Source organism: Salvia hispanica, chromosome 5 (assembly GCF_029641045.1).
Source record: "Salvia hispanica isolate PSC_SH4W2 chromosome 5, Shi_PSC_v1, whole genome shotgun sequence".
Classification (NCBI taxonomy): domain Eukaryota; kingdom Viridiplantae; phylum Streptophyta; class Magnoliopsida; order Lamiales; family Lamiaceae; genus Salvia; species Salvia hispanica.
In genome coordinates, this window is record NC_142696.1 from 21,795,745 (window position 1) to 21,817,817 (window position 22,073).

The 22,073-nt window shown below is 35.5% G+C and overlaps 2 protein-coding genes across 2 annotated transcripts; both read left to right on the plus strand.

Annotated features, from left to right (window-relative positions):
* The first annotated feature begins 13,652 nt into the window (after nt 1–13,652).
* On the plus strand, nt 13,653–15,175 carry LOC125217606 (protein FAR1-RELATED SEQUENCE 5-like). The gene is made up of 3 exons (XM_048119135.2): nt 13,653–13,710; nt 14,248–15,010; nt 15,127–15,175. The coding sequence occupies exons 1-3, from the start codon at nt 13,653–13,655 to the stop codon at nt 15,173–15,175; spliced, it is 870 nt and encodes a 289-aa protein (XP_047975092.2).
* An 81-nt stretch (nt 15,176–15,256) lies between these two features.
* LOC148926450 (protein FAR1-RELATED SEQUENCE 5-like) lies at nt 15,257–16,582 on the plus strand. Its single transcript, XM_089059134.1, has one exon. The coding sequence runs from the start codon at nt 15,257–15,259 to the stop codon at nt 16,580–16,582; it is 1,326 nt and encodes a 441-aa protein (XP_088915260.1).
* The last annotated feature ends 5,491 nt before the right edge of the window (nt 16,583–22,073 follow it).

A 22,073-nucleotide genomic window follows, 5' to 3' on the forward strand; every position in this document is an offset into this window, starting at 1 on the left:
TTTCTTGCATGAATAAGACTCAGCTTCCTCGTAGAAGAACGTTTGTGCTTGATTTTTGTGGATGTAAAATTGATGAATTGTTTTGTGGTTATTTGCAATTCTTTGAAATTTTACATGTTTATATTATTGGTATTTATTCTCAGCTTGAACGAAAGATGATTGATACTTGGGATATTTACTATGCCATACTTAGTTCGAGGAAGCATGACTCTGAATTGTTTAAGGAATGGAAAAGTAAACTTGATGTTGATCGTTTGATCAATGACTTGAAATTGATTCTCAGCAAGGATCGTCCGCCCACATAACATCTACAAGGAGAGGACAAGGAGTTTCGTGATCAGTGGCATACCACGGAATGTCATCTTAAGGGCTTCGTTTTGGCCAGTGTTGGCAATGCCCTTGAGAGGTTTGACGAACCCAAAAGGCCGTTGGTCGACAAGCCCACGTGGTTTGAAGAAAAGTCCTCTAAGATAAAAGCTGGTATCGCTGTGAAGCATTTAAGGCATGATGTGTTTGAAGAGGGCCAAGACGTGGGGGTATATGCCCTAGTCATGCTTGGCTACTTCAATAAACTTCACTTGTCGGGGGGGAAAGTTGACCCAGAAACCCAACATATAATGATCCTTGATGGACTTCCAGATAGCTTTAATGAAGTCAGAAATGAAATTTTGTTTAGCGACAAAAGGTTTTCGTTTTTGGAGCTTTATAACAAGCTTGTGATTGCTCAAACAAAGATGAAAAGAAGGGGTGGACTTTCGAGATGATCATGTTCAAGTCAGAAGAGTTTATTTTTGCTTTATTTACATTGTTGAATTTTAAGAGTTTTTGATATTGTTTGGTTTTGATATCATATGGATTATTGATATGGAATTTTATTCCTAGTTTATCAATTGTGTTTTTGGATTATCGATGTCATTTTATAATGCTTGCATTATTAGATAAATGAAGTTTTGATTATCCAATTATTTATGACATCAAATGTAACATGGTTAATATCAAAATGTTTACTTGTGATTAAATTTGTTGATTCAATTATTATGAAGTTTTCTTCTAGAAATATTGATTATTAAGTTTCTTTAATCCTTAAGTCTTTTGAACCATTATTTTGTTGATGAGTCAATAGAACATTAATGTTCGACATGGATTCAATACAAAATAAAATGATCTAATGATCGCGTTTGTTCAAATAAAGGTGTAAGAAACATAATCACAATAATTGATTACAAGGCAAGTAAATTAAATTCAACTAGAAACAAGATAAGTATTTATTATAAATACTAGAAATTCTTGTATAGTAAATATAGTGTGCACATTAAGTTTGTTTTAATGTTCCAAGCCAAGAGTTAACTATTTAAATAGTTGATATTTTATTTATTTTGTTGTGAAAGTGATAATTAAAATAGTGGGAGCTTTTCTTAAATGAATGATTAAATTCTAAGTGTTTAATAAGAGCTTCATAGCTCATTTTATTAAACTAGGATGAATTTAACTCTAAGCACTATTTAAATTGTTTTAATAGCCTTAAAGAATATTGAGACTAGTATTTTTCTATTTTTAAAAGTGGGAGCTAAATTTTGTCTCATAGAATATTCATAAATGGAATTAAGGTAATGTTTGATAGAGTTAAAAGGGTTCACACCCTAGAATGAAAGAAGTGATGACTTGCACACTTTCTAAGACTCTAATAAACATTAAAAGATATTTCCAAGTTAGCTATTAAAAATTATAATTACTTTTGGGTTTCCAAAGGAAGTATTTCTAAAAGTCACAACAAATGGTTAAATAAATGAACTCTTGGAATTTATGACTATAAAATAAAGAATGCAATCATTCGGTTTTATTTTGTCATAAGGACTAATTTCCAATTAGTCATTGTGATGAGGTAATTATGTTCATGCATAGATTTACATCACAAGTTATATAGCAAGAGTAATACCAAGTTAGGTTGGTATTATATAATTAAAGTTTTGGGAATCATATTCGACATGATTAAAAACTTTATATTTGTTATAAGTATTCCACTTTAATTAGTAGAAATTCAGAAGGATCAAAATAGTGGATTTTGATAGAGGAATATGTGTAAGTGCACTTGAGAAAGGCACATAAAATTATTCCACTGGATCAAAGGACCTAGAAATATTTTTATCAAATAATCGTGCTCCTTAGCAAGAATTAAGGTTATAAATTACAAGTATATTTTCATTTTATGTACTCTAGAAAACTATGTTGGTAGATTCTTTTAAAGAATTATAGTTTTGAGTACATAGTGGCCAAAGCCTGCTTTGAGTATAAGTAGGAGAAAATGTGTGTGAATGTGTAGCACAAGGCCAATAAAGCGGTTGGTATACTCGAAAGCATTCTTTGAGTATAAGTGGGAGATTGTTGGGGTTTGTATACTAAAAGATGCTTCGAGCGTACATGCCTTTGTACAGTCAGCTTGTGCATGTATACGAGAAACACCACGTCCACTTGTTTACCTATTTATGAGAATAAATAATATAATATAATGGTTTATTATTGAAATATGATAAACAAGTCTAAGGCTTCTTACTAAGAAGGTCAAGTAGGGAAATTCGATGAATCTCCTCATGAGTTTTCCAGTAGGGGACTTGGCCAGATCTAGTAAGAAGAAAAACGTATTCACAACCTAAATAGGCTTTGGCTACCTATTGGAACGGTTGCGGTGTTTGTGATAATTCTCTCTTACTTAAGATGAGATTAGTAACACCGGTGTGGTAAAGCACTGAAAGGATCTAATCCGAAATGTATTCTTTATTGCTATCTACTGAAAGAATATATTTCAAGAAAGTTTAGTATTTTCTAGTCTATGATATTATTATCAATATTGTTTATTCAATCAAACGCCACTTTGACTTATCAATATGTGAGAGTTTGTACGTAACTCAAGTTCATGATATCTTGGGTGGTAGTAATTGAATAACATGAAGGTATTGGAATATTATTTCATAGAATTCGCGTGCCCAGTGTGGTATGATTAAATCCCTAAAAGGATGATCCCCAATGAGGTGTTTGAAAGAGGAATTTATTATTCAGAAAACTGCGCAGTTGGAATTTATTCCACGAATAATAAATAAAGTTTCAAACTAGAAAAACTCTTTGGAGAATTAATTTAATTCTAGTCACATAGCAGACAAAAGAATTAAATTGATGGATCAAGATAATCTTAAACGCGAGAAATATTATAAAATAAAATGGACCCAAGTTATTTGTAATTTGGTGATTTAAGTGGGAGTGCAATATTATTATTTTTTAGTGGAATAAAATAATATTCCATTGATAATATATTAAATCATGGGTCATTTGATTTAATTAGTAATTTATCTAATGGGTGAGCCCAACACTTAAGTCATTCCATGGATCCCCTTACTAGCCCAATAAGGTCCACTATAAATAATGAATGAAAGGTAAACCCTAGCACACAATCCAAGACAACACAAAACCCTAACCCTAGTGCCTAGAAATCGGCGCCTCCTTCCTCTTCCTCTTGGTCTCGATTTTCGAGCCATAGTTGTGGGAGAATTTTGGGTTTTGATTATTGTTCTTGATCTATCCTAATTCATAGGATTAAATCTAGACAATTTGGTGTTTGTATTGGGTTTCCCTAGATCCATTCAAAGTTATTTAATTGGTTTTCTAAGATAAGCCCACACGGATGGAGAATCAAGGACGAGGGAATAGTACGGAAGATTCGTGGTCGATAAACCAAGGATCTCCGGGTGGTGCAGCTAGCAACGTCAATCCAATGATGGATTATGAGGTAACACTCGAATCTACATCAAATTGCATGATTATGTGTTTATTTGATGTTATATCTATAGTTCTATATAAGTTGCATGAAATTGGAGTCGAATGCATAATCACCTAAATAGATCCGTTCTAGGACCTGTTTGGTTTCCGTGTCTTCCGCTACGGTAGTCCCAACAGTTGCTTATCCTGAAAATCTCCATATATGTGTGATATGTTCTTCCTTTCTTCTTATATTCTTCTTCTTTCTTTTTTTTCTTTTATTATCTCCTCTTCCCCCTCTGTGACTCACCTCCTCACCTATTTATCGAATACCATAGTCGGTTCCACCAACTTCCTAATTTATATAATTTAGTAACATATCCTATGAGCTTAGTCACTTGCATGTTAATCAATATTCAGCCACATGTTTGCATTTTAGCTATTGCCCGAAACACACTTATCATATACAAAAATATTAAACTATTAACTCAAGTGTATTAGATAATCTAATATGCTCCCATGCAAACACATGTAACAATTCTATTTTCCATGTACTATTTACTTCATAAAATAAAACTTAAAAGTAGTTAAAACAACATATACATATCAACTTTCTTTAATTACGTACCTACAATTTATTCCCATGGAAAAACATAAATACAAGTATCCACATAAAAATAATTTCATGTACACACATACATAAATAAACATACACACACTTAAAATTAATTATTTAGAATTTTAATACACCTACACACATTTCTATATATATTATATGCAATTAGCATTATAAATATGAAATGATGAATAAAACTATATCAATATGCAAAAATTATGCAAGTTTCGGGTTAGGGATGTCACAGCTCGAGCCTAATTTAAAGCTCGATGACATTATTGATCGAGCCAATCTCAAGTGTGACGATGATGCTGGTTCATATGGCCTCATGCTGGTACGTTAGCTTTTAGTCAAAACTCTCGTATCGTACAGCTTCAAGGAATATGATATTTTTACCTCAAACTGTGGTCCCCTTAATATGGACGTAGCTCAGTGATCTATTCTACTGTATGTTTTTTTTCGTCCGCGTATTACTATTAGTGCATGGAAGGAGACTGTATTATTAGTTTCTAAAATGGGTAAACTCACCAACTTCACCTAAAAAAATCCTTTGTTCATACGTACATTTATTCACTCATAACTTTGAACCGAAGTTCTCACTTTTTGCCCAAGTTACAAAGGTACACTTTCTCTCTCTACATTTTCTTCAAATTTGAAACCCTAGACGATAAAGTAGTGTTTGGATGTTTTTATATATATGAAGATATAAGTGGAGAATATTTAGACTATATCTCTTTGCATGTACACTCCGTAATATCTCTCTTGTTTTGAATTAGGGGCTCCGCGTTCTCCCGAGTCATCGTATTCTTCCTCCGGATAGTTGACATTATTGTTTGCATTCCGAGTTCAACCTTTTTGTTTGGTTACTTTGGATCAATCAGATTTTGATAGAAATTTTGAGTTGTTAATGACAGCTTCCCACGAGTTCAATCCGCCACTAGATGATAATTAGGGCTATTTAGACATGATCTCAAATAAGGATGAAGTTTTAATATAATTTACTAACTCATAAGCTTGGAAATTGATTAAATTAAAGAAATGAAATGATAGGTGTGGGAGATACAAGATGACAATTTGTTTTCTATTTTGGGACTTGTTGTGGATTTATTTGAATTCTTGCTATGGTCGATTATTATTGAACTCAAGTATGTATAATTAGGGATATTTAGACACGATCTGAAATATGGATAAGTTTTAATATACTTTGAGTTAGAACTGTCAAATAAAAGACATTGTATTAGTTATGTGTTGGCTATAAAATTGAGAATATACATTATTTTTCTAGGCAGGAACTCATGTTTTCAACTTCTGATTGTGAATTTTTTTATATCCTTAAGGTGTTGCAAACTGTATTTTGAAATTTTCCGCGTAAACCTTAAAGGGTTAGGAAACTCTCTCTGTAAAATTTCAAGTGATTTGGATGTAATTAACTATTTTTAGAACCTGAGACTGTTTGGTCGTGATATAGACTCTGGAAAAATGAGCATATATCCCAACCTACTTGGAATTATATATGAACTTTTTTTAAAATTAAACTAGGCACCAAGGGGATTATTTTTGTATATGGCTCGACCTATAGTTTGCGCTGAAATGAAAGCATGTTAGCCAAGTAAGAGTTACTTTGGGAGAAACCATTGTATTGTTTAGTTCTAATATATATATATATATATATATATATATATAGGGGAGCATTAAGGTCTTATTGCCCCCTTAGTGTCTATTTCCTTTTTAATATCAACCATTAGATTTGGAATAGATGGACTAGATTAAAAGGGCAATTCTGATCTCGTATTGCATTATTAGTTCATTTTTGTGCATTATAAGGGTAAAGCTGTAAACACGAAAATATATCAGCAATTTCAAAACTGCAAGTGCGAAAATTACGTACTAGTTATTTGGAGAGACGATTGACAAATCTCTCATTCCATTCTCTTTCATAATCGCGACCTCCTCACTTCTCCCCTCTTCCCAAACCCTAACCGCGTCGTTTTACATCCACAAATCAAGCAATTTTTTTTTGATTCGTGCTGCAAGGATGACGGGAAATCGAACCAAAGCAAACTCTGATCTTGTTTTCATCATTCGAGGGTCGATTTTGCTATTTTGTCACAACCATCTCTTTCCACTTCCAGTAGCAGTAGTTGAAGATTGATTGATTCAATTTTGAGTTAGATATTTCAGTGAATTTAGGGTTTATTCTGATAAATTTGCGCGTAACCGTTGGTTTTTGCAATTTTGAATTCGATTTTCAGTGAATTTATGGTTTATTCTGATAAATTTGTGATGAACAGACGGAGAAAGTGATGTTAGAAACCCTAGCTGCTTCATAATCAGAGAAGTCCATTGGAAGAGTCTATTTCTGCCCGCTTAACACCTTCGGTCGACACAACACCATTTTAATCGGTGGAAGATTTTCAATCGACAACAAGGTATGGTTCCAAAGTTTCAATTTTTGGTAAGAGACCAGTCTCCCAGTCAATTTTAGCCGTGAAAACACCACAAAGTCGATGATTTAGAGTTTTATAATAAACATAATGTACAAATATTTCTGTGTAATGGATTTTATTTACTCAGTAATGGGCGATTTGTGTCCTGTAATGTATATGCTTCTGAGACGTATTTGTTCTGATTTTATGAGTAGTTTTAACTTATAAACATAATGTAAAAAATATTTCAGTGTAATGGATTTTATTTAATCAGTAATGGACGATCTGTGTCCTGTAATGTACTCCCTCCGTCCCGGCTAAGATGACACATTGCTTAGTCGGCACGGGATTTTAGAAGTTATTGGTTAAAGTGTTTAATTGGAGAGAGAGAAGGTGGGTATAAGTATTAAAGTAGAGAGATAAAGAAAGAAAGATATTTTAATAGGAGTGAGAAAAAGTGGTTGAGTGTATTAATTGGAGAGAGAAAGTTACCAAAAAAGGAAATGTGTCATCTTAGTTGGGACAAACTAAAAAGGAAAACGTGTCATCTTAAGCGGGACGGAGGGAGTATATGTTTATGAGACGTTTTTGTTGTGATTTTATGAGTAGTTTTAACTGATAAACATAATGTACAAATATTTCAGTGTAATGGATTTTATTTACCTAGTAATGGACGATTTGTATCCTATAGTAATGGACGATCTGTACATTATTCATTGATCCGTGCACATTATTAGATACTATTGGTACATTATTTACTGATACAATTGTACATTATTAGATATCATTGGTACGTTATTCACTATACCAAATCTAAAACACACATTAAAAAATGAAGTTTAATTCATGTGGTGGTACTATACCCTATCCCCATGGATTGATAAACCCTAGGGGAATGAATCAAACTTCATGCCCTTGGTGATGGTTTTGTTTGTGGGTGGGTACTACAACCCAAATGGTATGAATTCAACTCTCGCCAAACATTAAATACTTACGCAAGTACATCATTAAGTATTACGCATGTACATTAAAGGCCACTTGACGTACATTATTTAGTCTTACTTAGCCTAAACATTATTCTCTTAAACACGTACATTATTTAAATTCGGACTGTACATTATTAGACATTAGGCGTACGTTATATCTTCTAAGAGACATATGCATTACTTAGAAACTGACGAGAATATTGAACTCCTATTTCTCCAATATTTTTTAGCGAAAAAATAGTTAGAATTGAAATAAAATCAATGAATCATAGAAAGAAATAAGCATATTGAGATTTAATAAAGGAAAAGAAATAAAATATAAGTAAATATGTAACAGATGGCGTGAATCATGGAATTGCAATAACTGTCAATTTTTTACTACTCCCCATTACGCCCTTTTCAAATTTTTTAATCAATAAAATTAATTAAATCAGGCCCTATTTTCGGCCCTTAGATCTTGAAAATGGATGGTGGAGATTGGGAAGGAAAAAGAACAAAAGATGGTTAATAGGAATATATATATATATATATATATATAGGGTAGCATTAAACTCCTTTTACCCCTTTAGATACTATTTCCTTCTTAATCACATCCATTAGATTAGTATGATGGATGGACTAGATGAAGCCTCACAAAATCATCCCGTGTTGCATTATTAGGTTAATTCTGTGCATTATATGGGTAAAATTGTAAAACATCCATGAATTAAAACGGCAGGAGCGAGATTTAAGCAATCCTTCCATATGCTCACTCTCTCTCTCACTCCAAACGTCTCTTCCCATCAGCCCACGATTCTCAAATCGTCTCCCCCATTTCAAACTAGGAAAAACCCTAGCCGCTACTCAAATTGAAGAGACACCACCACTCCCGCCGATTTTTCGCCGTGAAAGCACCGCCGGTCGACGATTCATAGTTCTAATGTGATTCCTTCGCCGCGCGATGATAGATTTACAGTCGACAACAAGGCTGGTTTCAAAAGTTCCGATTTTTGGTAAGAGACACTTCTAATCGTCAATTTTCGTCATTAAAACAGTGACGATTTTTTCACACATTTGGTCGACACATTTAATGATTCAATTTTTCGTAATACCCACTGTGAATCGCCTATTTTCACCGCCGACACACAACCTAATCGTCGATTATTGATAGGGTTCATTTTTTCGTAATACCCACTGTTAATCGCCTATTTTTTCGTAATACCCACTATAAATCGTAAAATCGTGTTCATTTTTTATAGGGTTCTGTCCATTATTGAAGTTTGTAGTGAATGACTGGTTTCCAATTGTGTATTGGGCGATTTGGTAGATGAAATCGTATCTGGGTTGATTTTTGGTTTGTCTTGCATTTGCCTTTATATTCATTCGTGCATTATTTGATGCAATGTGTACATTATTGTAGGTAGTGGTGTGCATTACTTTTTTGTTTGAATCTACATCAGTCGGTTTAATAAAATGCCTTAAAATTGAGTGAAATTTGTATTCATATTTGCATTATTTGTTTCCATTTGTACATTATTGTAGGGAGTGGTGTAAATTATTGTATGGAGTGGTGTACATTATGTTTTTTGTTTTACTTTAAATGCTTCGGTTTTATAAAAGGTCAATGGTTGATAGAATGTAATATTCATTGGTGCATTATTTGCTTACTTTTGTACATTATACAGTTAGTATTGTGCATTAATGCGATACATTATTGATTTTCGGGCAGCGGCGAAGCAGCCTTGGTTAGATATTGACGAAGCGGTGGATGATGCTCTTCCACTTGCGATTGCGCAAAAGTTCAGGGAGAGGTTGGTTGAGCAGCAAAGGTCCTATTGCCTCCCGTCTAATTTCCAAGAGGGAAAAGGCTATAAAGGAGGCTACTAGGCCTCTTAGACGGTGCAAGGCTTGCGATGAGATGGGACATCACGACTCTAGAAACTGTCCAATGTTTAAAGAGATAGCGGAGGAGAAAGAGCTTCGTAAGGGCAAGAGGAAATCTTGATGTATCTTGTACCTAAAAACATTATTAGTTCTAGTTTTCGGTTTAGTCTTAGTTATCATTTCGTTTCGAATGTGTTATTAATCCTACCACTGTCAACAATTTATGCATAATAATTATACATTTTTAGTCTGTTAATGTACATTATTAGTAACGAAGTTGTACATTATTGTCTACAAGCACTTAACTTTCTGTACTTAAATAAAGGGAGTAATGCACAGAAAATCATTATTAATGCAAGACTATTGTTCGATAATGCACGTTAACAAAGTAATGGAATAATGGTATAAATAAAGGGAGTAATGCACAGAAAATCATTATTAATGCAAGGCTATTGTTCGATAATGCACATTAACTCCCGAAAAATGCAAATTTATTATGCATAAAATGTTCACAGCGCTAGAAATAATAAAACTAAGACAACGAAACAAATAATAAAACTGAATACAAGACGAAAACTAATTTTTTAGGTACAAAACACATCAAGCTTTCCTCTTGCCTTTACTAAACTCTTTCTCCTTCGCCATCTCTTTAAGCATTGGACAGTTTCTAGAGTCGTGATGTCCCAACTCATCGCACGCCTTACAACGTCTAAGAGGCCTACTAGCCTCCTTTACAGCCTTTTCTCTCTTTGAAATCAGTTGGCCCGCGGAGCTGCTAGCATGACCCTTGGTCTTTACAACATCCGGAGGATGGACCTCTTGCTACCCTCCCTGTTGCATACGACAGAATACCTAGTAGTTACACCGTCCGCCGCCTTCCTCATTCCTTGTTTTCGCGTATCAAAACCGACGGTGCGGGCGTACACATCATAAAACGCATAAGCAAAATCAAGGGATTGGAACTTCTGACCAACCACAAGCTTCAATTGTGGAGAACATTCAAGTATAACAAACACTATACATAAAATCAAGACAACAAGCATATTAGAATTTAGTTTCATTATATGATATGAACCATACATTAAATATAAAGAAAGAATACATTACACAGTACTATTCGTACATTATATAAATCCAGAATTACAATACAGCAGCACATAAAACAAAATAAACAACAAACCCTAGAAGAACACGAAAACAATAATATGGCGTGATACGGGGCTGCTCCAATATGGCGACGACGAGAAGAAGTCGAAACTAATGCTTAAACCTTGCGAAAAAAAATAAACACTCAACCCTAGAAGAACTCGAAAGTAATGCTGAAACCACGCGAAAACCTTATTGCTTATTGATTTAACAAAAAAACCAAACAAAGGGTTTTCAAGTCACGCTGAATCAGTTTAATCACAAAATAAATTCGTCTAAGATTACCTTCTTCCATTGTTCAAGAACATGAAAATGATAATATAGCGAGCACGATACGGGGCTGCTCGAATATGGCGACCACGAGAAATAAAACCGTTGCAATCTGTATAAGTTTCTGCAATGGAGAAAGATTGAAGAATACCGGAAGAAGAGAAAAAATATTTTGTAGAATCTTTGGATTGAGATAATCAAGCACTTACCATAACCGTCTGCATTGTGATTACCCTAAAAGCCCTTATCAGTTTTTTTTAATTAATTAAAAAGTATAAATCAACATCTAATTTCGTCCATTAGATTTAGAAAATAGATGGCCAAGATTAAAAAGGAGAATAGAACATTATATGGAAGAAGGATATGAATACATCCCTATATATATATATATATATATGGGCATGTTAGGGTGCCACCACCCCTTAAAATAACACCATACCACCATTTCTAGCCAATCATTTGTACACGTGGACGAATAATAAGCTGCCACGTGGCAAAAAAAAAAAAATTTGGAAAAAGACGGGCAGCAATCTGCTGTTCTTTAAACATCAATTTTTCTTGAACAGCAATATCCGACACACTATACAGCAATCTATAGATTGCTGTCTACCGTATTGAATATTGCTGTGTAGCGTTTATAATATTGCTGTATAAGCGTTGTCACATTGTCATTTTAAGAGGGGTTGTCATTTTAACACAAACATATATATATATATATATATATGTATATATATATATATATATATATATATATATATAGGAGTGCACTAGGGTGCCACCATAGTTAAAATAACATCATACCACCAATATAGTCCGTTAGATCTCATCTATGGACGTCTGGGATTAAGTTTCGTGAAAAAACACGGGTTTGCAGTCTACTGTATTAGATATTGCAGTCGTGGTAAACTGCAATATTGTTGTGGTAAGACTGCAATATTCAATGAACAGCACTGCAATCTGGTAACCTAAAATTAGAAATTTCCTATTTTACCCCTCCGTGTTTTTACACGTGGCAGCATGACAAGCACACGATTTTCAGATCCAATGGCCTAAAATGGTGGTATGGTGTTACAATAAAGAGGGTTGTCATCTTAGTACATCCCTATATATATAGGGTCTTGTTAGGTTGAGATTTATCAACCTAATTGAGAATTGAAATGCAATCTCAGCCACTCATCCAGAATATTTATGAAATGTCAACAGCATGTAGTTTATGTCAACAGAGGGGCATAATTGTAATTTTATTAATTTTTTTTTAATTTTTTATAATTATTTTTAAATTTTTTTTTGTTTTTTTTTTATTTTTTTAATTTTTTTTTCAACTACATATACAATTCATGTCAACTACACATCAAATGTCAAAAACTTTATTCAATAAATACTATTTGACATGAATTGTACATGTAGTTGACATTATATTGTGTAGTTAACATGAATTGTATATGTAATTGACATGGATTGTACACATAGTTGACATTATATGTGTGTAGTTGACATGAATTGTGTGTGGTTGACATGGATTATACACATAGTTGACATTATATGTGTGTAGTTGACATGAATTGTATATGTAGTTGAAAAATAAAAATTAAAAAAATAAAAAAAAATTAAAACAAAATAAAAAAAATATAAAAAATTTTAAAAAAAATAAAAAATAAATAAAAAACATGAAAAAAAATAAAAAAAAAATTATAAAATTAGTAAAAAATTAAAATTAAAAATTAAAAAAAAATATTTATTGAATAAAATTTACCATGATATTACCATTCTGTCCTTTCATAATTAATTAATCTAAAGATATTTTCCATGTGGAAAAATCTGGACCACTCATTTAATAAAAATGAGTGGCTGATATTGCATCTCATTTCTCAATTAGCATAAAAAATCTCAATTGATCACAATCCTATATGGTTATGATTAATTTACAATTACTTTAATATTTTATTAAATAAAAACATTTTTTTTTTTTTTTTAATTTTTTTAATTTTTTTTATTCGATAAAAACTTGCTGGAGTAAATAATGAACTATATTCACTACATAATAAAATATTAAATTAATTCTAAATTAATCATAATCATAAGATAAAGAAAAATGAGTGGCCCAAATTTGGTCTTTAGTTCGGTTTTTAAGAAGGGTTCGACATTGATCACAACTCTCTCTCTCTCTCTCTCTCTATATATATATATATATAGAGGTGTATTCATATACTTTTCCTATATTATATGCTTTTTCCTTTTTAATCCCAACCATTCATTCTTATCATCTAATGGCCGAAATTAAGGCCTGATCATGCATTTTTAATTAATTAAAAAAGTGGAAAAGGGCTTTTAAGGGAATGACAATGTTGGTGGTTATGGAAAGTCCAAGATTTTCTCCTCACAGAATATTGCGTCGGTTTTTTAATTCTTCTCCCAGAATTTTTTCTTCTCTTTCACCGTGAAAATAACCTCTCTTCTCTTTCATCTTTCAACGTTAGTTCTTCGTTAAAAATCAAATCTTGTGAAACGTGCCTTGGTTGTATTATCGTATGCAGTTTGTGCGTTTGTGCGTTTGTGCGTTATTTTTGGGAGTGTTCCTGGAATATTATCGTTAATACAATGGAAGAAGGTGGTTCCTCAACAATAGACGAAGCTTATGATTCAAACATGGACGAAGGTAATTAATTTCGAGAAGTCATAGTTTTTTGTATCCACGTTTCATTAATTTCCAAATCACACATATTAGCGCAAACTTCTTTGACATTCTGTATCTGTTAATTAAAGGGGGTCGCCTAGGGTTTAGAATTGAGTTTGCATGGGCTAGGGTTTAGGGACGGGCGGCTTGGATGTTGTATTATTTGTTAATCTTAATGTTCATTCATTACTGGATAATGTAAAGTTGTGAATAAATAATCCAACTATTAGTTTGTCTTGTTTATGGTTTAGAAACGTTGATTCATCTAGGGTGTTGTGGTACTAGCTACAAATAATGTAGATTTAGTACTATATAATTTACATTATTAGATAGATAATGCACGTTTTATGTTGCCTGTGTTATGGTTTAGACGCGTTAATTAAACTAGGGTGTTGTGTTATTAGATACATATAATGTAGATTTAGTTCTGGATAATGTAAATTTTTAGATAGATAATGCAAGTTTTATGGTTCGTAATGTTTGTGTTAGCTGAGTTTTGTTTTTTGTGATTGTGTGCAGTGGTGGTTGTACCTGAGTGTTCGAAAGAGTTGAAGCCTGTGGTTGGCCAGAAGTTCAAATCACTGGATTTTTGTTTTGCGTTCTACGATGTGTATGCGCGGGCTGTTGGTTTTGATACTCGCAAATCACAAATGAGGAAAACTGATGGTATAATTACTTGGTACAACGTGGTATGCAACAGGGAAGGCAGCAAGAAGTCGAGCAAGGATGACCAAGCAAATGCACGATCTGGTTTTTCGTTAAAACGTCGACGTTTATCCAAGCGTTGTGGTTGTAAAGCCAGTATCTCATTCAAGTTCTTCTCCGACGAAGGAGTTTCAGGTTATACTGTTGAGGAGTTTAACGAAGTTCATAACCATTACATGGTTGGGACCGAGCATCAGCAGTTTATGTCAATCAATCGAAAGTTGGACGACGTACATCACCAATTTATCCTTGATTGTTCAAAGGCTAACATAGGTCCCACGCTCACGTTTAATGTGCTGAAGGAAATTCTGGGTGGTTTTCAGCTCGTTGGCTGCAATGTTGGGGATATAAGGAATGCTTCACGAGACATCAAGGCATACGCTCATGGTTTTGACGTACAAATGGTTTTGGATGATATGGCTAGGAAGAAGGAGATGTCTGAAGCATTCACATACGAGTACGAGGTTAATGCTAGCAACCAGCTTGTTGCTTTGTTCTGGTGTGATGGTTTGATGAAGAGGAATTACCATATGTTCGGTGATATTGTGGCTTTTGACACCACCTACAACACCAATAGGTATACCTGTCGTGCATTATAACATTTCAATATGTACATTATTGTATGCATTACAATGTATTTTGCATGCATTACATATGCAATTTTCTTGAATTATGTTGGCTTATGTTACGCAGGTATTGTATGATCTTCGCGTCATTCACGGGAAAGGACAATCATGGATGACCAGTGACTTTTGCTGCTGGTTTGGTAAGCAACGAGAAGACAGGCGCTTTTGCATGGCTGTTTAGACATTTTGTCCAATGTATGGGGTATGCTCCGAAGATGATTGTTACAGATCAAGATTTGGGGATGAGATCGGCTATTGAAGAGATTCTTGTCGAGACTCGCCACAGATGGTGTATGTGGCATATCATGCATAAGTTGGCCAATAAAGTTCCTGGTCGGTTGTTGCGGGACGAAGATTTCAAGAAAGAGTTCAATGCTTGCGTCTGGTCGGATCTGCTTGAACCCGACGAGTTCGAAGAAGAGTGGAATGGAGTACTTGAACGTTACGACCTGGAAGACTATGGTTGGTTGAAGACATTGTACGACTACAGGCAATTATGGATACCTGCATACTTCAGAGATTTCCCGATGGGCTCGATGATTAGGACCACCTCTATTTCTGAGTCAGAGAACAACTTCTATAAAAAATTTCTCAAGCCACGCAACAACATTGCCGAATTCTACTTGAATTTCAACCAAGCTGTGGATTTTCAGCGGAATAGTAGAACAAAGTTGGACTACCAAGACGCGACTGCCCTGCCTATATTGGCCACTACTCTGCCTTTCGAGAAACATGCTTCTACTCTGTCCACAGATAGTATGTTCAAGAAAATACAAGAGGAGATCGTTGAGGGAAATGACAGATGTCGCGTTTTGGGGTTCTCATCTGCAGACAGTGTTGACACCTACAAACTTGGAGACAGCCTTCGCCATTTCTACTTTGTGAGACATGATAGGACTGACGACTCATATTCTTGTGATTGCAAACTAATCAGTAGGCAGGGCTATCTGTGCAGCCATGTCTTCTTTTTGTTCCGTAACAATGAAGTAAAGAAGATTCCTGATAACTACTGTGCAAGTAGATGGATGAAGACTCCGCTGGTTAAGGCTGTCCATGGACATGTTGATGAGACTTTACCTACACAGTCCGTTGTTGATGAAAGGCAAAATGTTTCAAAGCAAGGGATCTCACTGTTCTATGGATTTCTTCGTCGATTTGAGACGGACATTGATGTGCTTCATGCATTCGTAGGTGGATTGGAGGAACTTGGTAATTCACTTCACGCTGGAACTCCTTTGCCATCCGCTTCCGAGAAGAGGCGAATGATTGAACAGTTTTATGGAATGGAAAGGCCGGAAGTCTTCGAGGTCCACCCTCCGGATGTGGTAAAGACGAAGGGGCACGCGAGCAGCTCCGCTAGTCGTCTGATTTCGAAGAGAGAAAAGGCTATCAAGGATGTTACTAGGCCCCTTAGACGGTGTAAGGCGTGCGATGAGTTGTGCCATCACGACTCTAGAAATTTTCCTATGCTTAAAGAGCTTGAAACGGAGAATGAGCTGCGTAAGGGAAAGAGGAAATGTTGATTAATTTTCATTATAACAGCATTATTGTTCATTGTTTTGCGTTTTATGCTCAGTGTTTTAGTCTATTTATTCCCACTTTGAACTAGATTGTGTAAATGAATATTCATTATAAAAGTTTTATTGTGCATTATTGTTATCTATTTGTTACATTAATTGAATTGAGTACTTGTTTCGTTTTTAGAATTATTACAGGAACCGGTCGTTTGGAGAAACAGTATTTTCTGTAATTTGAATAACCTTGCATTACAAGCATATTTACATACATTATGCATGTATAAGTGTTACATTATTTGTCATATGCACTGGTATGTCACTTCATTAACATCACGGAAAATTGCATTATAAATCAATTTATTTACATTATTTGTATAGTTATATGCATTGTAGTTTGCATAATGTATAACATTAATATGTTCGATAGCTTGTTATACATTATTCCCTGTATATTGTTCATTATTAGGCAATATTTTGTAATTATTAAGTTATCTGAAGCAATTACCAGTTTTGTGGAGCAAACATTTTGTACCTACATATCCAAAACATTCTAAATCACCTAGTTCAGGAGTATCCAAAACATTTAGTTCCAAAAAATCGAAAACATTTCAAGATATCCAAATCATTCGAACCCACAAATTCGATGTTCACCCTTCCCATCCTAAAAAAACATCTAGTTCATATCCAAATAAAAAACCATCTAGTTCACTCGAGCCCATAATTCTCGACCCACTTTTCAAAGCTGAATTTAGGCGGCCTATCCATCCAATGCTTCGTGGCTTGTGTTTGGTTGGTCCCAGTCTTCGAGTTGTGTGGAGAAGTTAGCAGCTCCGTCGCAAACTTCATGCGCAACAATTCCAGGCTCTTCGTTCCTTTTGCAGTTAGACCGCAGTCCCAATCCTTCTCCTTCTCTCCGAAGTACGTCTCCATATGCCTCATCATATACACCCCCGTGTCCACGGTGCCACTGTTGTTCCTCCACGGCATTGTCACGACATGTGCACTACATTTTTTTACTTGAGCCGCCATTTTTGAAACCTTGGACTTCGTAAGTGCTGCTGCAAAGAATTTTTTCTACACGCCAAAACCAAAAAAATTTGAACAATTGAACATAATGTACAATTTGTGATGTATAATGCACAAAATATAATGTGTAATGTACATTACCAGAACAGAGGGTGTGTCCCCATATTTCTCTCCAAATGTCCCGTGTGTCTCAGCCAATGTGTGATCAATGATGTTCATCTTGGAATCACCAAGATCAAAACAGATCACATACTGATGGGACGCCCCCCAAACTGGGAAGAAAAACTGCACAACGGAAGCAGCATTAGCAAACACAATTCTCTCCAGTACATATAAGAAACGACTACATTATTTAACTACAACTCACCATTTCATACTTGTCCCACTGATAGCTTCCCGTTCCAATTGTTTCCTCCAACACCCTGGTCCAGAATGTATCGAACTGGAATTCTTCTGTCCATTCGGGTTGTGCGTCCACCATTGACTGAATCTGTAGTTTGTTTGTGTTAGCCGTTACAAACTTTAGATAATTATAGTAACGAGACATAAACATGGAGAGAATGGTGTTCACTCACGCATGGTCTTGTTGAGAAGAAAAGCTTTGTTCTTTTCCATTGTATTCAGGTAAGAGCTCCATGTGTCGATAACATCGGGGCTCACAAGCTTGAATGGCGCTAATGACTGCATCTCGATCTGTACAGTACTCTTCCAGTTGTCGTGGTAGACAACTTGATCCATGTACATGTTTAACCAGTTAAAACAGTTTCATATGTCCCAGAAGTAAGAATATCTAAAGTATAAATTTTACCTGTTCTTTTCCGCCGTGCTAAGAACCCAGTAGTACAGTTGCTTGTCCACTGTGTGTGGCTTTGCGGTCAGTCTAACAGCTCTCTCGTGGAATGGAGACCGGGTAGCCAGACTTGGCTTCTTCATTCATCCGGTTGCTTTCTGCAAAATAATAAAGACACATAACAATCATTTAGTAGATCTTTTACTTTAGTCCTTGTATTAACTACACTATTCAATACCTCATCCGCATCCGACTCCTGTGTGATCTGTTTCCCTCTTGCCTTTTTTGGATCACCAGCCTTTCCACCTTCATGTTTTGGATCTCCAAGTTGCGTTGGCTCACTTGTTCGCCCAACACCAATCACTACGCTCTTACGGGGTGCAGCAGCCTGTACCTTTAAACAAGAAATAATATAACATTTCAATAATGCATGGCATCAAACTAATAATGCAGAAAATGAAGGCTTCCTTTAGATACTCAACCTCCTGCCGAATGTCCATCTGTTTACCCATTGCTGCCTTTGAATGTCCATCCCTAGCTGGCTGTTTTCTCTTCGCTGCCGGAACCTCAGCGCGTTTCCCTTTAGTTGTCTGGTTTTTATTCAAAAATTAAATAATCTAAATGCACTGAATAATGCATACATATATACATATAATGTATAGAAGTTCTGAAAATAATGCAAGTTATACTTGAGATTATATTATTACACAATGCAAGTTGTGATTGAGATTTTTTTACCTTGACGGTGTCCCCTACGGCTGCACTCTTTGTTTTGTCTTTATTTTTCTCGGCTTTACTCTTTGCCGCTGCATCCACCCTATCCTCCACTTCATCGTCACCACTGCTTCTAGGCACCTACAAACAAACGACCAAAAAAGAAAAGCTGTAATATTGTTACTAATTAATAACACTTAATAATTTAGTATCTTAGAACATACCTCAGTCGCTGCTAAACTGGAAGTTTTCTCATGCTGGCCACCACCATCTTTTGCTGCTGTGCCCCCACCCTGGTCAGCAGCGCCACCCGGCTCATCTTGTGCTGTATCATCAGTGGTTTTAGTCCCTGAACCACCAACCCCGTCTGTCGTCTGGGTTTGTTGTGTAGCAAACGGGTCAGGACATTCAAATCCGTCCAGCACAAAAGATGGCCTATCGAAGCCTCTTGCAATCGTCTTCTTCTTGTCGTATGCCGCCATCATTTTTTCCATCTCATCAATCCACTCTTGACTGTACTCCTCTTCATCCTCCCTCGCTTGAGTCAAACGTGTAACAATCTCTTCTTGCTCAACCACATGTTCCTCCTCCAACCCCAACAACTTCTTCCCAATTTGACTACCTACTTGTACGCAGTCATCCTCCATCATTTCAATAGGAATCATTTTGAAATCATCTACCCAGGTCGAAATCGCGTAGCCCAAGAGAGTGCTTGACTTGATAAACTTATCTCTTATACGCTTAGCTCTGTTCTGGCTGGGTCCTGCACCGCCTCCTCTGTTCACATCTTCCAGTCTCCTTGCTTCCTCTTCCACCAAATACTTATATTTGTCTATCCGGTCCTCCAATCTCCCAGTACCGAATTGGTCGCGCTCAGCCTCCTCTCTTTGTTTTAAGTTTTCCATCGTCCAGCCTTTTACTGTTGGCCAGGCCCGGCTGACTCGCCTCCAGATGTGAACCACGCGATCCACATACGCCAACTGGTAAACACAGAGGTACTGAAGGTCAATAATCCATTTTCTGGTATGCTTAATGCATGAATACATTATTTTTAATGCAAGAAATGACGGACAGTAATGCATAACTAAAACAAAATATGAAATATGCTTCAATATGACCAAAATTCACTTTTAATGCAGAGAGGGTTTCACTTACCAATAAAAAGTGCATAGGCCCGGTGAAATATACAGTTTCACCTTTCTTCCATGTAGGATAGGTGGCCTCCAATACTGATAAGACGTAGCCGCACCAGTTGAGATTCCTAATCTCATCAACATCGTCGATGAAATGTAGAATCTTCGGCTTCAAGTTACCGTCCGCCGGCGTCTCAATTACTGCATTTTCTAGCATGAACATGAACATCCGTTTGAAATCAGGACCACCGTTCACCTCCTGCTTAATCACTTTCGCAACATCACCCGCTGTCATTTTGTAACGACTCTTTCCACAACGTTCTGCAACGTAGTCGTTGAACTGGAATTCGGTTTGCTTATCAACTGGCCTTGAGATTGGTGTTGGTGTTGGGGTTTGTATACTAAAAGATGCTTCGAGCGTACATGCCTTTGTACAATCAGCTTGTGCATGTATACGAGAAACGCCACATCCACTTGTTTACCTATTTATGAGAATAAATAATATAATATAAATGGTTTATTATTGAAATATGATAAACAAGTCTAAGACTTTTTACTAAGAAGGTCAAGTAGGGAAATTCGATGAATCTCCTCATGAGTTTTCCAGTAGGGGACTTGGCCAGATCTAGTAAGAAGAAAAACATATTCACAACCTAGATAGGCTTTGGCTACCTATTGGAACGGTTGCGGTGTTTGTGATAATTCTCTCTTACCTAAGATGAGATTAGTAACACCGGTGTGGTAAAGCACTGAAAGGATCTAATCCGAAATGTATTCTTTATTGCTATCTACTGAACGAATATATTTCAAGAAAGTTTAGTATTTTCTAGTCTATGATATTAATATCAATATTGTTTATTCAATCAAACGCCACTTTGACTTATCAATATGTGAGAGTTTGTACGTAACTCAAGTTCATGATATCTTGGGTGGTAGTAATTGAATAACATGAAGGTATTGGAATATTATTTCATAGAATTCGCGTGCCCAGTGTGGTATGATTAAATCCCTAAAAGGGTGATCCCCAATGAGGTGTTTGAAAGAGGAATTTATTATTCAGAAAACTGCGCAGTTGGAATTTATTCCACGAATAATAAATAAAGTTTCAAACTAGAAAAACTCTTTGGAGAATTAATTTAATTCTAGTCACATAGCAGACAAAAGAATTAAATTGATGGATCAAGATAATCTTAAACGCGGGAAATATTATAAAATAAAATGGACCCAAGTTATTTGTAATTTGGTGATTTAAGTGGGAGTGCAATATTATTCTTTTGTGGAACAAAATAATATTTCATTGATAATATATTAAATTATGGGTCATTTGATTTAATTAGTAATTTATCTAATGGGTGAGCCCAACACTTAAGTCATTCCATGGATCCCCAACCTAGCCCAACAAGTCCATTATAAATAGTGATGAGATGTGGAAACCCTAGCACACCATTCATTCACAACACTCCTCCCCTAAACCCTAGAAGCCGTCGCCGGGTCTCTCTCTCTCTCCTTGCCTCGGTTTTCGTGCCTTGGCACGTGGGAGAATTAGGGTTTTGTTTTGTTCTTGTTCTATCCTAATTCATAGGATTAGATCAAGACAATATCGAGTTTGTGATTGGGTTTCTCTAGATCTCTTCAAGACTATTATTGATTATTCAAGATCCGCCCACACGGATGGATGATCAAGGACTAGGGAATAGGTTGGAAGATTCACGGTCGATAAACCAAGGATCTCCGGGTGGTGCAGCTAGCAACTACGATCCTATGATGGATCAAAATGAGGTAACAATCGAATCTACATCGAATATTGCATGATTATGTGTTTATTTGATGTTAT